Below are 16581 nucleotides of genomic sequence, written 5' to 3'. Positions count from 1 at the left end.
GCTGCTCATTACTCTGTCCGGTTCGTCCGCCCGCCCTGGCCTGCTCCCGGCGACACTGCAGCTTGGGGGGCGGGAGAAGGAGAAGAGGGTGGGGGGGGTCGCTGGCTCTCAGCTCCTCCCCAGGGGACCAGTGCACATCAATTCTAATATGTGCACGTCAGTCTCTAATCACTGTGGATTTTGCCACAGAGAGGTTGACTCCTGTGCTTCCGCAGGTTGCGGCGGAGAGTTCGCAGAGGCAGCCATTGTCTGGGGATACTTGTTTGCCGCGTCCCTCACAACGCGGCGGCTCCCGTTTCCCTGTATCAGCATGCCATTCTTGCAGAACCGTGATCGGCACTCCGCTGCCTTGTGACCGAACCTCTGGCATCTCGCACAGGTCCCATTGAATCCTCTCGGGGCCATATCCTCCATCCTGAATCTGTTGGGACACTTCCTCCTCATGTGTCCTAATCGACCACATAGGAAACATGTCCCATGGAATCTCTTGTCTTCCTTTCTAGACATTCTAGACATTCTTTCTCCTTTAATTGCTGCGGCCAAAGCCGCACCATGTATTTTTGCTTTTTGTTCTTCCTCCATCATTGGCGCTCGGGCACAGGTCTCTATCATTTGGACAATTGAAGCTCCTGGTGGCAAAGTAGCTAACAGTTGCTTGCAAGTTTGGTTTGCGTTCTGAACTGCTAGATCTTTTGCCAATATTGCTTTCATTTCCGCAGGCACATTAGGTGCCATATCCAAGGCTTCCTTCAGTCGATCAACAAAGTTGAAAAAAGACTCATTCGGCTTTTGTGTTATTTTTGTGTATGGTAACTGTGGCGTTCCTATTTGTGGTAGTGCAAGAAAAGTGGCTAGCGCTGCATTTTTTGATTGCTGTAGTATCCTGGGGTGGAGCGCTGCCTGGGCCTCGGTTGCCCGGTAACGCCCATTGCCCATCAGTTGATCAAGGGTGGCAACCCTTAATGGATCATCCATACTGCGATTTAGATTCTCCAATTGTTTTTCCTCTAATCTTTCCTGCCATTTTGCTAACCAAAGCATGTAAGCGGTAGAGGAAAGCAAGAGCTCCATTATCGCTCTGCTATCCGCAGGTACCATATGGGAATATTTAAACAGAGCAGAGACCTGATTTCTCACCAACTTATTGTCGTGCCCATACTGCATTACTGTTTTTTGTATGCCTTGAATCAGTTTCCAATCGAGAGGTTCCCACCTGGGGCCCTGGGCTCCCATTACTACAGGAGCTGCTAGTGGTGTTAATACAAATTCTCCTTGTAACTGAGCATTCTCTATGAGCCCTTTATACCGTGCTCCCGCATTAAATGTTGGATTAACAGGTGGCATTTCCTCATCATTACTTCCACCTGCAGTGGAAGTGGCTGGGAGCTCCGGCAACAATCCTTCTTTAGCTGGGTCACTTCCTCCAGCTGCTTTCTTTTGAATCTTAGGAGCATCTTTTCGTGCCTCCCACTGCTCTAATTGTTTGTCTACATTTTCCAACCCTTCGACTATAGCCCTATGGGCAGCCTTATATGCTGCCTTCACATCTCTGGCCTTGGACCCACCGTCTAGTCGCCGCATTTGTTCTAATAATTCTGTCATTCTCTCTGCCTGTCCCCGAAGTTCTTGTCGCATTTTTTGAACCACGGCATTATCATCGTCCAATCCATCTGGGATCGGTACTTTAACTGGGTCCACTTCCATTTCGGGCGCTGTGGGGGTTGGTCGCTTTTCCCCCTCCCATTCAGGCGCTGTGGGAGGTGGTCGCTTCTCCCATTCGGGTGCTGTGGGAGGTGGTCGCTCCTCCCATTCGGGCGCTGTGGGGGGTGGTCGCTCCTCCCCCTCCCACGGGGGGAGATACTCATCCACTCCCCCCCATACTTCTTGTTCGGCCAAAGTTACCGGACATGCCTGTTTAGGTGAGGTTACCTTTCTCTTATTATCTATTTTCTTACACTGAACTGGCTCAGTATTGTTGGTACATTTAGAACTTTCAGACCCGTTTTCCTTTTCTTCTCCATGGAGCGCTTCCCAAAACGCAATAGCAACTAACCGCTCAAACATAGGCCATATTAGACGAAATGTCTTTGTGAGGCGCCACGCTTCCTCCGAGCCTAATTGTACACCGTCCCATAGTTCTCTTCCTACTTGCTCCCATGATTCAAATTTATATGCTTGGGAAGCTTCTTCTATGATTTTTCTCTTCTTACAAAATAGTAATAAATCAGTTAGCTCGGTTTTCGAGACCTCAATCTTAGTTTTTTGAGCAAGCCTTACGAAGCGTTCAACAGTATCATGTTCCATTGCTGTTGCAGCAACTTTCACTCTAGATGCGCCAATTCCCATTCTGACTCACCAGGTCGTGATCACAATCCGCTTCTCTCCAGTAAGATCCCTCGCGTTCTCGCACGATCACGTCGCCCACGATCACGTCGGGGTCACCAGATGTCGAGGGTCACTCTCACACCAAGTGCCAGGGCCCTCCCCACAAGCCAGAGCAAACAACACCTCCACACAAAGTGAGGTCAACTCCCCTCTGCTGTTGTCTGCAGCAGGGCTTTATACCGGTGCAGGTGGGCATGCGCTGAGGAGCAGCACTCATTGGCTACAGGCTCCCAGCTGATTGGTTCTCCTCCAGGTGTTCGATTGCTAGGCGTCGGTCCAGTTCCCCACAAACTCCACTTTCCTATATATTCTTACTAAGGCCCCAACAACGGCGCATGCTGCTCGGAACAAGCTGGTCCAGGGAACTGCAAGGAGTTGTTCTGTCCTGAACCGCTACGCAAGAAATCAGAAAGTTCCCCCAAAACTTTCTCTTTGTTACATTTCTATGTTTTTTTCCAGCTGGCACCTTACCTGAGAAATGTGGAAGGACCAACCTGCCAGCTGGGGTGTTCCTTTGTGGACCCATGCAGCCGTATTCATCAACCTCCAATTATTCCTGATTTGTTTGAATAACGAACTGCACTTGGAGCCAGGATGGATCCGGGTGTTCTTCCCAAGTCTTCCACAATTCTTCTGGGCGACTTTTGGCAAATTTCTCTTAAAAAAGCAAAGCCTCCAGTTTCTGCTGCCTGCGATGCCAGGCCTTGCAGACGGGACCTGGGCGAGAGCGGCTGAGCAGGAGCCAGCAGCGAGCCCGGGTGGCCGAGAAGGCCGAGGGCCTCCTGGCTGGTGTCAGGAACAGCGGAGCCAGCAGGACCAGGGCAGGGATCGTCCCCCTTTTATTCCTTCTGTTTATGGAGTTTTTAGGCTTCTGAGATCTCCGAATTGTCCCGTTTTTGCTCCAAACCTTCGTCTACCACGTCTGCTTGAAGATAACTACCTAGGCTTAAGCGTAGGCTTGACTGTGCTTTTCTTCAGGTCATGTAATTATTGATTTTCCTACTTAGGAAAACTGTTGGCACAAAATAGCTGTGACGACTCCATTTCCAACATCTCATTTGTAGAGAAGTTCCCTGAGAACGGATGTGACAGCAGCTTCAGTGGCTTTGGGATCTCATAGGTCTGGTTTGCAGGGAGGAGGAGATGGTTAATGGGAAGAAATGCGAGCAATTTTGTTGATTTTTGCTGATTTTGTTCCTATTGCTCTGTCAAGTCTTTATTCTTTCCTTCGCAAACACAATGAAAGCAGAGGACTCTGGTGGTCCCCAATTTAATGTCCCCCCAAATCTTTACTGTTTATATTGATCTAATAGCCTCTGCATTGCTATACAATGCTCAGATACATGAGAATATACGTGCCTGGTTATTGCCTGGATAGATGAAGCCCAAGGATACGGAGGAGACACTTAGTGTCACGGTTTAGCAGGGGTGGAGATGATGGGTTTAGAGCTGGACTCGATGACCTTGAAGGTCTTTTCCAACCGTAATGATCCTGTGATACCCACAACTGTGAGCTCCTCCCTGTCTCCCTCGCCACAGGAGCATTCCCGTGGACAGGAGCCTCCAAACCTGCTGTGTTGCAGCCGTTCCTCGTGGCGACGTGAGGAACGGGAGCGTTTCATGGGATGTTTCATGGGATGGGCCGGGGCGTCAGCTCTTCTGCTTGTGTTTGGGTTGACACAGAACGTCGTGATGTTCCCCAAGTTCCTGATATTTTATACAACGTGCGCCCTGAACCTCGCGCATGGAGCGGGAATCAGGATGCCTGGATTTACGCACCCTGACGTCTGCTGAGCCAGCTAATGTCACCTGCACGTCCCTTGTTGCAAGCATCCTACAACAGGTCCTTTAAGGAGAGCTAAGGGCAGGAGCAGCACAGCTTTGGGGTGCTCCATGGAGCGCCTGCGCGGTAGGAGGGGAAGCACCAGGGCAGATGGAGCCTGGCGTTGCCGGCAGAACCGCTCTGGTGCTTGACCCATGGCACCACGGGGTCCCAATGTCACCTGAACGCTTCCCCCATGGATCTGCTTTTCCTTCGGTGCTTCTCCTCCCAGACCGATTGGATCCACTTGTGCTATGAAAATTCGCCGTAACAGAACGGAACAGGTTTTGGAGCGAAGTTATGGGCTGTTCTTGGCACACTTCGTGGTCTGCTGGGTGTGCAGGTAGCTGCGTTCAGTTGTGAGCAGCCGGGGAGCCGCGTTGTTCTATTCCTGCTGTTGCCAGCGTGCCTGGAGGTTGCATCCTGCCTCCTCCTGTGCTCATGTGGCTTTTCCTTCCTCCAGCACCAGCCATCAACCCTTAGGAGCTCGCTGAAGCTCCCCAGGGTCCATCTGGGAGACAGTTGTGCCCATCCCAAAGGAACCGGCAGGGTTTATCACCCACCTCCAAGATGCCAGAGGAGCCCTCGGCCAAACGCCAAGGAGGAAGGGGACATGCAGCATCCAGGGCCGAGGACAAGCAGAGGTGGCCGCCAGGACCCGCGTCCCGCCGTGCCGTGGGAACGCTCGGCCAGCCCTTCTGCAGCTTCTCGTCCTCTAATTTACTTCCTTGGAAGAAAATTCGCAGTCAGGGATATAGACTTCTGCTTTTTAACCTCAGGCTTCCTTGAAATTCTCTCATATTTCAGCCTTGCCCTCCCTCTTGCTCGACCATATGTTAAGACGTGAGTTTTAGTTTTTCCCAAAGGATTATCTACTCATCTGGCCTTTTTATACACAGACTTTTCAAGACATTTTCAAAATATCCTCACATGTTAAAGAGAAGCCATTTTATATCCTTCTAACTGGATTCCACTCGGCCTATTTTGAGATCTCCATAAAAGCCCCACAAACCCATCCACAAGACGAGGCACTTCCCATTCCGAGCGCACGTTCCCGATTTCCCAGCAGCTCTGATGGGGGGATTCCCAACTGCCCGGATAGGCAGCGTTTCTGCCGGGATGAGCGGAGCAGGAATGAGGTGTCCTCCATAGCTGGGCCAGGGATGTTGTCTCACCATGAGCATCTCGGAAGGGAAAGCCAGTTATTAAATTCCATCTTTTAAAGGGGAAGTTTTGATAAAACAGGGCTGAGTTGCCCTGAAAGAAACTCTTTTAACTCCACTGCTCTTGTCTGGATGGTTCCGTCGTGCTGCTGAGCTCAAGGACAGGATGATTTTGTTATGGTTATGTGAGGAAATCCAGCGCCGTCTTGACAGCGTTCCAGTTCATTGCAGGTCTATTCCCTGGAATGTGTGAACTGGCTTCCAGGAATGGTCTGGACTGAGAAAGGCTTCACGGTTTGAGGTGAAGAAGAGAGAATTCAGAAAACAGAAATCCCTCAACCAGATGTTGGTACTTAGGTTTTTTCTTTGCCTTTATCACGGTGAGCAGGGGTTTAGCTGGAAATATGAGGACACCCGTATTTATAGAACTGGAATGAGCCTATGGAAATGTCTCATAATGATGCTAAAACCATACTGCACATGATGAATAATATCAATTTTCCTATTAAAAGAGTCCTAGGAAAGAAGCATTGTAATAAAATCAAGAATTACCCTTGAATCAAATAGTAGGCAGATGTAGGTGAACTGCTATGGGATGATGGAAAATGTGTCCTCATGCAAAATTTGTTACTTAAAATACATTAGCTAAAATGTAATTCTGCAAAAATCCACGCCGTGTTTTCTGCATCCTGTGGGCTGCAGGCGCTGCCCCTCTCTGCTCCGGCCCTTAACTCCTCATGGAAGGACAGAGGCTCTGGAGGAGGGCAGGGAGCTGGGCACGGGCTGGAGCACATCCCGACATCTGCTTTGGGAACACGGGAATGATGCCCGGGCTGTCCCGGAGGTGTCCGGTGTGCGGGATGGCAGCTGGCTCCACAGGAGGGCTTTGCAGACAGACTCTTCCTGATATTCCATCAAGAAGCGAGCACGGAGATGCTCTTATTGAGCTATTTTTAATAGACTCTGCACCACCAAATTAACCTTGCGAGCATTCCGCAACGCATCGCTTCTGTCAGCCTAATGATTTCCAGTGTGTTGTAATTGCATTTCTGCTTTTTTTTTTTTTAACGTAATGAGTTTCCTTTCCAAAATAGCCCTGTCAGTAAATGTCATCCGACCACATCATTTCTCGGTATAACATTACGTTTAGAACAGCAGGAATCATCAGTATTTCTGGACAAGGCTGTTCGGAGCCGGGATTGAGCGCTGCAATATATCTGTGCTCAAATCCTGCATGAGAAATACTGCAAGTCATGCACACAGCCTGCTTTGTGCATTCAGATGTTGGGTATCTAGGGGATTTTTTTACAGTTGTGTTCGACTTTCCAGATTAGTGGGTGCTGGAAGCTATTTATTTATATTATTTATTATGTATATTATTATTATTTATTTATATATATATAATTATATATAGGTAAGAAATAATCTAATTAGGCTTAAGCCTGTGTCCAAAACAGAAGCAGGCTCTTTGCAGCTGACACTAGGAACGTCAGCAGAGCCAGGAACCACGTAACCCCTGTGAGGTCCAACGTGCTCTTCACCCTGGTGTTGTAAAAACTGAGGCTTGCAGGAGTCGGTGCCTGCGGTAACTGTAAGGGATGACAGATGATGGCAAATACGGGAGGGTAAAGGCTGCAGGGCCCAGTTTTCCCAAAAGATCCATGGAAAAGCGTGTGGTGGCTCTTGCCACTGTGGTCCTGCTCAAGTCCTGTTCTGCCTCACGTGCACAATGAGCTCCCAGCTGTGCCCGTGCAGCATTTCCAGCAGTTCCAGCATTTCCAGCGTTTCCAGCGTTTCCAGCATTTCCAGTGTTTCCAGCGTTTCCAGCGCCTCGGCATGCAGCTGGCAGCGGTGTTTCGGGAGCAGGAGCTGCTGCTGTGTTCCCCTGGCTTCCCCCTCTTCATCCCATGTCCCGGGATGAACTGCCACGGCCGCGTCCCCCGCACCGGCCGCTCGTGTCCTCCCACTCCCGCACGAGGTTTCTGCATTGGTTTGAATTATTAAACAATGCTAAATTATTGAACAACCCTAAAGGTCAGTTATATAATCACAGGCGTTGGGTTTAGCTTCATTTCAGCGTAACACTTGAAATCTGAGAATTTGACTGCAGTAGAGCAAGCTCTTTGGAAGCTGCAGTGCGAAGCAGTTCCGCTGCTGCTCTTGGACCTGATGTGGTTGCAGAGAACAGTAACGTCCCCTTCCCTACTCGGTTTTGTTTCCTTTTTGTGTGTTTGTTTTTAAATCCCTAAGTGGAACAAACGTTTCCCTTGCAGCCCTCCTCGGCCCCTGCCTAACATGAACGACACCATGGTGACCCACACGTCCTCCGGAGCGCCCACTCCCACAAAAAGGTACGTGCACCTCGCAGCGCTTACCGCCGGGTTCCCTGGGGTGACAAAGCACACAGCATGGATCTGGGGGCACTACAGCTCTTCTAATATAGTTCAGATTCTAAAATAATTCAGATTTCTGACATTTCGAATATTTCAAGTGTGCAGCACTCAGAAGCAATGATTTTCTTTGATGGGAGTCTGCGTTATTCCGTGTTGCTGGTGAAAACCCAAACGGTGCGAAAGAGGGTTTTGTTGCCCTTGTCTTTCAGCTTTGCAGGCTGGTTTTGTTGCCCTTTCTTTCAGCTTTGCAGGCTGGTTTTGTTGCCCTTGTCTCCAAGCTCTGCAGGCTGTTCCCAGGCAGGGTGGCCTGGCTGCCCGTGTCCATCAGGTGTGTTTTCAATTTGAGCTGAATTTGGACTTCCACCTCCTTCCTTTTATTTATGTGAATTATGGTATAGATGTATGTAAGTCAACATACCAAAAACTAGTCGGATCATGTGTTTGCATTTTTTTCTTGTTACGATATGCTGGGGAAAATAAGGTGGTTCACTGGAGACCTTGCTTGTCAAAAGCTGGGTATTAATTAGAGTTCCCTGCAGGGAATGAGAAACTGAACTTAAAAAGATTTTCTTCAGTTTTATTGACAAGGTGTATTAAAGAAACAAGCAAAAGCCCTCGTTTTCAGTCCTTCACACAAAACTATGCAAAGATCCAAAAACCTTCCTGCTTCTTTCCAAGAGAAAACAAGGCAGTTGTACATATAGAGTCACAGAATCACAGAATGCTGAGGTTGGAAGGGACCTCTAGTGATCACCCAGTCCAACCCCTGCACACGCAGGGTCACCTAGAGCACGTGGCACAGGACTGCGTCCAAGCGGGTTTGGAAGATCTCCAGAGAAGGAGACTCCACAACCTCTCTGGGCAGCCTGTTCCAGGGCTCTGGCACCCTCACTGGGAAGAAATTTTTCCTTAAGTTCCTGTGGAACTTTTGGTGCTTCAGTTTGTGGCCATTACCTCTAGTTCTGTCGGTGCCACCAGTGCAAAGAGGCCGGCCCCATCCTCCTCACTGCCTCCCTTGAGGTACTTCTAGACCCTGCTCAGGTCCCCTCTCAGCCTTCTCTTCTCCAGCTGAACAGGCCCAGCTCCCTCAGCCTCTCCTCACAGGGCAGATGTTCCAGGCCCCTGATCATCCTTGTAGCCTTCATGCCTTGCTGGGCTCGAGCAGTGCTGTCCCCAGCTCTCCTGCAGCTCCCAGCCTCTCGTGCAGGTCTTGGAGGGCAACGTGGCAAAACCGTCATTCCGCTCCGGCCCCCGGGCAGCAGGGATTAACTTGGGCACTGACCAACCAGCCAGGTGTTTCTTGCTTCTCTTTAACTCAGTTCTCCCATGGTTCTAATCCAAACTGCACAGTCCACACTTCAGTTTGGATACCTCGTGTCTGGTACAGAGAGCTTCCCGATGCTCCTGCCATCTCATCGTGCTCTAACCCATCAGTGTTCCAGCTCTTCCCAGCACGTGAGTCATCCCGTGCCGGTCAGTGGTCAGAGCAGCTGCCTGTTTGTCTGCTGGAATAACCAGTATCCATTCATTCTACTGCTTCCTTCCATTCTGAGATTCGTTTCTTCCTAAATGATGTTTATTACATTTTATCAAGGTCAGATCTGATCTAGAAGAAGGGGACGGAGTCAACCTTGAGTTAAGAATGTCAATAAAAAGGTTCTCCATGTTTTTGCTTTGCAAAACACCAGCAGACAGCCTCACGTGAAGGGCACGGCCAGCAAGGAGGACCCTGCAGGGTCATCTCAGGTGGAGGAAGCGAATCCTCCTCCAAGGACAAGCAAAGATATCGACCTTAAAATACACCGTTGTGCTAAGGACTAATGGAATAGCATCTACATGGACAGCTTGCTTTCAGGTTAATTAGCTTATGAAGAATATTGTTTATGACAAGACTTCTGCATCAGCAGGGGTTTTGGAGATACGAGCGTTTCATGCTTACACAGATCAAGGCTAGAGCCAACAGGACCCTATCCCAAGCAGTGACAAGTAGCAAGATGTCTCGTAAGGTCATAAACAGGAAGTCATTCCCAGAGCTCTTGGTTTGCTTCCCATCTTGCAGGGATCATTAGTTCACTTCCAGAGCCGCAGGATATGTAGAAAGCACCGGTTCATAATTCCAGCATCCACAGCAGTAGGGAATTCTGCAATTCAGGTGTGAGTTGTGTGAGAAAACCCTTCCTTTTTTCTTTTAAAATTCACGAGTTGACCTACTTTCTGCTGCTGAAGATTGTGTAGGTTTATCCCACCACTTTCCAGCTTGAGCATCTTAGTCTACTTAATCTTTCCCTGTGACTCAGATCACGCTTGTCCTTTCAGTACCTCTTCTTCCAGCATTGCTTTTTGATAGGAGATAACCAGGACTGCATCCCATAGTCAAATCTGAGCTCTCTTTGGTGCTCCAATCCCATGTTCTTCAGTCTGTGCAGATAGCAAGGGTGCTCAAACCTCTCACAAGCAGAGCCAGATCCAGAGACACAACTAAAGGAATCTCCTGTCTTCTCCGATGGCGTTGGTGTGGATCTCTGGGCATGGGTGTGGATCAATGGATTTGGGCTGAAGAATCCCAGAAATACTGTATATAAAAATCACTGTGATGAAGGAAAACATAAATAACTATTCAACAATTATTGTGATTCATAATTCACTACTCCCAAGATTAATATTTTGCCTTGAAAGGATCAGTAGCAGGGCTCTTTGGCTTAGAATATTTTTTATTCCTAAAGAAGCGCAGTCTCTATTGCAGTCCATTGTCCAATACGAGATGAAGTAGACCTAGGATGCTTCAGAAATAAAGACCTGAAGAAGTCTGACCTGTTTGGACCTGTGGCTTGTTCACCTGCCTCTGTGCACCCGGAAATTTTGAGCTACCAAGACTTACCCTAAAAATTCCTTGTGAGAGTTGGTAGCTCCTCGTTGAGTTGGTAGCTCCTCATTGAGTTGGAAACTCCTCGTTGAGTTGGAAACTCCTCGTTGAGTTGGTAGCTCCTCGTTGAGTTGGTAGCTCCTCGTTGAGTTGATAACTCCTCGTTGAGTTGGTAGCTCCTCGTTGAGTTGATAACTCCTCATTGAGTTGGAAACTCCTCGTTGAGTTGGTAACTCCTCGTTGAGTTGGTAACTCCTCGTTGAGTTGGTAGCTCCTCGTTGAGTTGATAACTCCTCGTTGAGTTGGTAGCTCCTCATTGAGTTGGAAACTCCTCGTTGAGTTGGAAACTCCTCGTTGAGTTGGTAGCTCCTCGTTGAGTTGGTAACTCCTCGTTGAGTTGGAAACTCCTCGTTGAGTTGGTAACTCCTCGTTGAGTTGGTAGCTCCTCGTTGAGTTGGTAACTCCTCGTTGAGTTGGTAGCTCCTCGTTGAGTTGGTATCTCCATTGGCTGTTGGTCGTGTCCTGCGTCCACGACTTGCCTTCTCTGAGAGGCAGGACACGTGCAGGAGGGTGGGAGCCCCAGGGACAGGCCAGAACCCGTCTTTAGAAGGCCAGAAATAACCTTGACTTCAGACAAGAGCTTCTGTCGGGCACCACGAGGACTCACAGCCAGCCAAGGCCTGGGAGGTATCAGCCGTGTCCCCGACACTCCTGGCACCCCGGCACTTTGGAGGGTTTTGTCACCCTTTGGTCAAACAAAGAGGTTTGTTTTGCAGGATTACAAAGGTATTTAAAAGAGGGCTACAGAAATACCTGAGAGCTGGGAACGTGATGCTAAAGGAGCTTTATCTGGTAGGTTTATCTAGAGAGAAAGGAAATCTAGAGTGTCCATGTAGTTTGTTAAGGAAGGCAGGGATGTGATGTGATCCCTGGATTACAAGTATTTATGTATGGAAATCCAGTATCAGGGGCTTTTTTAGGCTTGCATAGAAGGGCATTTGCAAATCCCCTGGCTGCGTAACCCCTGTGTATAGGCAGTCTAGCTGGATGCTTATAGAGTCTGTGGGTTTAGCAGTAAGCACAAAAGCTGAAGCACTGGGGTTTGCCTCAGCTCCCAAAGGCCTGGATCTGAAATGAGCTGTGTGCCCGTCCCCACATGCTCTAGTGTTGCCAAATATGTTGAGGCTTCTTTACCGCATTGATGGAGCCACCGAATGTGTTAAAGCATTCCCGATTCCTGGATGATCCAGTTTGGCCTGTGTTCCTTTGTGCCCCGTTCTCATCGCCCTGGAGGATGAAGAGCTGTCAGTCCTCAGCAAGGCCAGGAGCTCAGGCAGGAGCATGGGCTGCTTCCTCCCCTTGGAAACTCCCCTGCGTTTCTGCTTCCTCTGCCTCCAGTGGAGGGTTTTTGGTTTGCTTTGCTTTCTTTGCCCAAAGATGGAGCAAATCTGAGTCAATTTATATGAGGGCAAAGATGGAAAGATGAATACAGTTACGTGCTTTTATTAGGAAAGGAAAACTACTTCTGTGTTTTTTATAACATTCACATATAATTACAAAGTTTGTTTATGAGGCTTCCTGTAAGTAGAGCTAGCCCCGTTTCTCAGTGCAGTTCCATGCTGATTAGTGCATAGAGTTTCCCATTTTTTTTTCCTTTTCCAGAGGCAGGAGCTTCCTGCAGCCTGTGAGATGCTGCGGGCGGAATGGGGCCAGGAAGGTTTTTGGAGGTTCCTCAGGCTGCAGCCTCGCTGTGCTCCTGGCTTGGGGCTTTCCGTATGTCCCAGTAGTTAACGTCTCAACTTTGATATTTTTGTATCTTTGGAAAGGTGCATTTTGGAACAGGAAAAACCTGTGGATTCAGTGGGGCCGTTTGCATTTGCTGGGACCCTACCGGGAGCAGGAGACAAATGTTCCTGGTGCCTGTGGGGACATTGGGAAAGGGAGGTCCTTAATGACACCCTGCCTGTACAACCTGTCCTTGCTTTTGTACCGAGGATACAGCAACACTCAGAACTTCTCTGATTTCTACAGCCAAGGAGCCCTTCTAAATAAACGGAGAGGATTTTGTCTCTTATGTAGGTCAAACCTGTTAAATATATTATTTGTTTTTGCTAATTTATTTAAAAATGACTTCAGGAATAGATTTGTTTTTCTTCCTGCTGCAAGTAATGTGCATTATCCTTTTCTTTCCCTCAATTCTGTTCCGGAAGATCACCAGTCCTCGAATGGGTTAATGATTAATGGTTAATTTATAATTCTCTTTGAGCACCTCCTACGTCACTTGTTTTCGCAGCAGCTGTGGTCAATCCCTGGGCTCTGCGGCCACTTTTACATTGCAGGTCCAAGTTTGAAATTAAAGTCGTGTTAAGAAGCCGGCAGAAATGCGTGTCCAGGGAGACAAAAGTCTCCCATAGCCCAAGACGCTTAGAAATGCTTTAACCAGGCCTGTAAAAGCCGTCACTGTATTTGCTACCTATAATACAGCAAAATGCTGTGTTAATTTTCCTGATTTCTGCAGCCAAGGAGCCTGGAGGTTCTATGCACCTGCATTTGGTCCAATTTATGGTGTTTTTCCAGCCTCCAAGGGAACCGTTTGCACCTTGGAAGCGCCGGAGCGGCCGCAGCGCCCGCGCGTGCCCTTTCCCTCCGCCGTCATTCCCGCGTCCACGTTCACCTCTCTGACGTTTCCTCCCAGCAGCCGCCCGCGGCGGGAGCCGCCGTTCCTGTCCCTTGTGCCGCGTGTCCGCGACGCAGGTGGGACGTTCGTTTGTCACCCGTTGTCCCTTAGAGCCCTGTGGCGTTTAGAGCCCCTGGCCGTGCCGTAGCCGTAGAGCCCCCCGTGTTGGCCACAAGGCCTTTGCAGCCCCTGGTCGCAGCCCGTCCCGTCCCACCGTGCTGGGTACCACCTCCATAACGCCCAAATGGGCCTTTGCTGGGAAAAGGGGGAAAATATCTTTTATTTGAGACCTAAGGGAGGTGCTAGCCCGGGTGTAGCTTTGTGCAGTGGGGATGGTTTGGCAGTGCTTTGCAGCAGGGTGCAAAGAGGAACAGCAAGAAGGAAGGAGGGACGAGGAGCAGGGTCAGCACCATGGCTCTAACAGCCAACAGTCACAAACAGAGCCCCTGGGTGTTCAAGCACGTGTTTTTACTACTTTAAATAGCAGGAGGTCTCTCCCCATCACATCGCAGGGGTTCCTCCAAGTGGAGAAACCTTCCCCTATCCAGCAGCCAGGGCCGACCGTGCAATTCTGTGGGGATTCGCAAGGCTGTGGGCTGTTGTACTGGGGGTGTTAAGGGATCTCTTGCTTGAAAATTCTGCACTTTAAAACAGATTGTCTGTTTTATTTGGCTTTCCTTTTCAATTCTTTTTTAATCAAAATTTATTTAAGAATAAAAAGCTCCATTTAAATGCCCTAATAATTAGTTAAGTGGCTTTAAGACTATCAAGCCAATCATTCCTTGAATAGGACTGGGCTGCTGCCACCTCGGGTGGCCGAGCCAGGAGGCCTCCAGGGTCCGTCCGTCCTAGAGAGGGTCGCACAACTTTCCCATCACCTGGAAGGAGAGGTTGTTCTTCAGCACGTGCCTCCAGTCCCGGTGTTGGCTCCTCTCTACCCGTGTTGGGTAGAAGCCAACTGGCCTTTTTAGCTCCAAAATCTGCAAACGTTGCGGTGAAATTGAGGATGAGGGGGAGGCCTGGACCAGGCGAGCTGCTTTCCACGGCGCCTCCGGCCTCCTCCTCCTCGCAGGGGAGGCAGCACGGAGGGTTCCTCTCGCTCCGCTCTGTTTTGCTTTGTTTTTATGACTACCTGCCTGGGAGGAGAAACTGCATTGTGCCACAGACACAGAACGCTCTGGTGCTCACAAGGTGGTGGCAAGGGCAGAATCACTCAAAACAACCAGAATTCCTCCCAGATCGGCAGCGTGCCCTAAGCCAACTCCTCAAAGCAGCGTTCCCAGCGGAGCGGCGCGGCGAGTTCTTCGTGTGACAAGACTCACGCAGATGAAGAGCAGGAGGACGAGGGGCCGGCGCGGCGTCCCGAGCAGCCATCGCTGCCGCTTTGCCCTCAGAAAGGGCTGGTTTTGCTGGGGTCCGTGTCCAGGGGGTCGGCGGCTGGACCCCGATGGGGACGCGGCCGCGCGGAGGGGACGGTGGCAGCGGGAAGCGCTCAGGCTCCCGGGCCCTTTGCACTATCCCGTGGGACGGTCTCGCGCTCCCCGGGGCGCCCGCGGCCGCTGCTGCGTGAATTCCGTGAAATTCCGGCCGGGAATTTGCTGCCGGGTGCCAGCTGCACCTGGATATTCCCGTTTTGCCGCTTTCCGTGGCGTTTTGCCCCTTTCTGCAGCGTGGGTACGAAATGGGGCCTGTCCAAGAGCAGTGCTCGGACCCGCGTTAAACCAACGCCGCTTCCTTCGCGTGCCGGGAGCGCCGGGCGTCCCGAGCGCCGCGTTCGCTGCGAGCTCCGAGGGCGGTCGCTCCTGCTGGGCTCTTTCCTTGCCTTTTTCCCCGCAGGAAGCTGTGCAACGAGCTCTCCCGAGGCGGCAGCCGGGCGCCCGGCTCCTCGCGCCGCTGTCTGCTCCCAACCCCAGCCTTGCAAAGGCTGCTCTCTGCCCGCAGGGCTCGACACGGGTAATTCCCTTTTGCTTCTTTATCATCAGGTCTCCGTGTGCTGCTGGCAGGCGGCCCGGACGTGCCGCTGCACATAGCAGAGGAGGAACGGGCTCGTGTGCCTAAAAAATGCGAATTCTGTGCTCGGAGCAGCCCCGCATTGATGCTCAGAGCAATAGGTGCCGTGTTTCCAGAGGCTTCCCGGGCAAATGCTTGCGGGACATGGGTGGGGAAGGAATTACCTGCAGCTCCTGGCCTGCCAGAGCTGCTTGAACACCTGGTAGAGAAATGAAAAATGGGATTTCCTGTGCATTTGTTTGCAATTTGTTTGGCCAATTTGGCTTGCGCTCATCTCTGTTTTTGCAAAAAAAAGCAAAAGCACAGCAGCTTTGTATTTATGGGTCCTTAAAACAGAGAGCCACCGTGTCATTGAACAGACCCTGCTAGAAGGTAGCTCTGTTGCTACGAAATTCATTAGTTTGGTCTCACTTCTCTCCCTTCTTTTCCCGGCAGACCTGTTTTTTGGGAAGCGAGGCCGAGTGCTGCCAGGCTGGGAGCCTCGGGCGCCCTTGGGAGCGGATCGGCCGCGGGATCGGGACGGGGAGACACTTGTGGTGCCCCAGGGAGCTCCTCATCCGCACGCGCTGCGTTCGGGGGCGCTCCCGGGCGTCCCCGCGCTCCGCCGCGTCCCGCCGGCGCTTCCTGAACTCCGTGTGTTTGACTTGCAGCGCCGGCCGGGCCGGAAGCGCCCCGCGCTCACGCCGCGTCCCGTGTGCCTTCCCGCCCGCAGGTTGCCGGGGCCGAGCGGCCGCGCGGACGAGCACGCGCTCATCGCGCGCCACGCGGGCCGCCTGCGCCGCGGCGCCCGGTCAGTCCCGCGCGGGAAGGGGCTCCCCGGGGCTGCCCCACGCTGCTCTTTTTGCTCTTTGCTGCTGCTGCTTTCGCTGCGTTTCAGAATCCCTCTCTCAAACTGATGAGCATCCCCGCAGACCCAGGTGGATATTTTTTCTCTCGGGATTAACCCATTTCACCCATAGGAACCTCTCCGATTTTTTCCCACCTGGTTTTTTGCTCTCACTACAGGCTCTTCCCGTTAGTTCTCGCACCGGCCTCATCCCGTAACTCTAATTGCTCCTCTTCCTCCTCTCTCCTCCCTCTCCGCCCCGGATGCGCCCAGGGACGGGTCTCTCTTTCCCCAGGCCGAGCAAGCGCCAGGCCCGCAGCCGCGACCTGCATGGAGCGACCGCTGCCGTCGGCGCCTTCCTGGCAGCGCTGGAGCCTTGGCACCTCTCCGCTCTCTTTTCCAGCTTAGCCCTCGTGCTCTCCTGCGATTCCGCCTGTCGCAG

The 16581-nt window shown here is 51.1% G+C and overlaps 1 protein-coding gene across 1 annotated transcript in view; it reads left to right on the top strand.

The window, feature by feature from the left end:
- DTNB (dystrobrevin beta) overlaps nucleotides 1-16581 on the top strand; it is a 117051-nt gene that overhangs the window by 44380 nt on the left and 56090 nt on the right. Inside the window, exon 9 of the mRNA XM_088530763.1 lies at nucleotides 7644-7721. Within this exon, the coding sequence (XP_088386889.1) occupies nucleotides 7644-7721 (78 nt within the window). The remainder of the gene's footprint in view (nucleotides 1-7643; nucleotides 7722-16581) is intronic.

This window comes from Tinamus guttatus, unplaced genomic scaffold, assembly GCF_059628265.1.
Source record: "Tinamus guttatus ecotype Peru unplaced genomic scaffold, ASM5962826v1 Tinamus_guttatus_pri_ptg000386l, whole genome shotgun sequence".
In the NCBI taxonomy this organism is placed as follows: domain Eukaryota; kingdom Metazoa; phylum Chordata; class Aves; order Tinamiformes; family Tinamidae; genus Tinamus; species Tinamus guttatus.
Note: the sequence above shows the minus strand (reverse complement) of the source record. Positions and strands in the feature narration are given on the sequence as shown.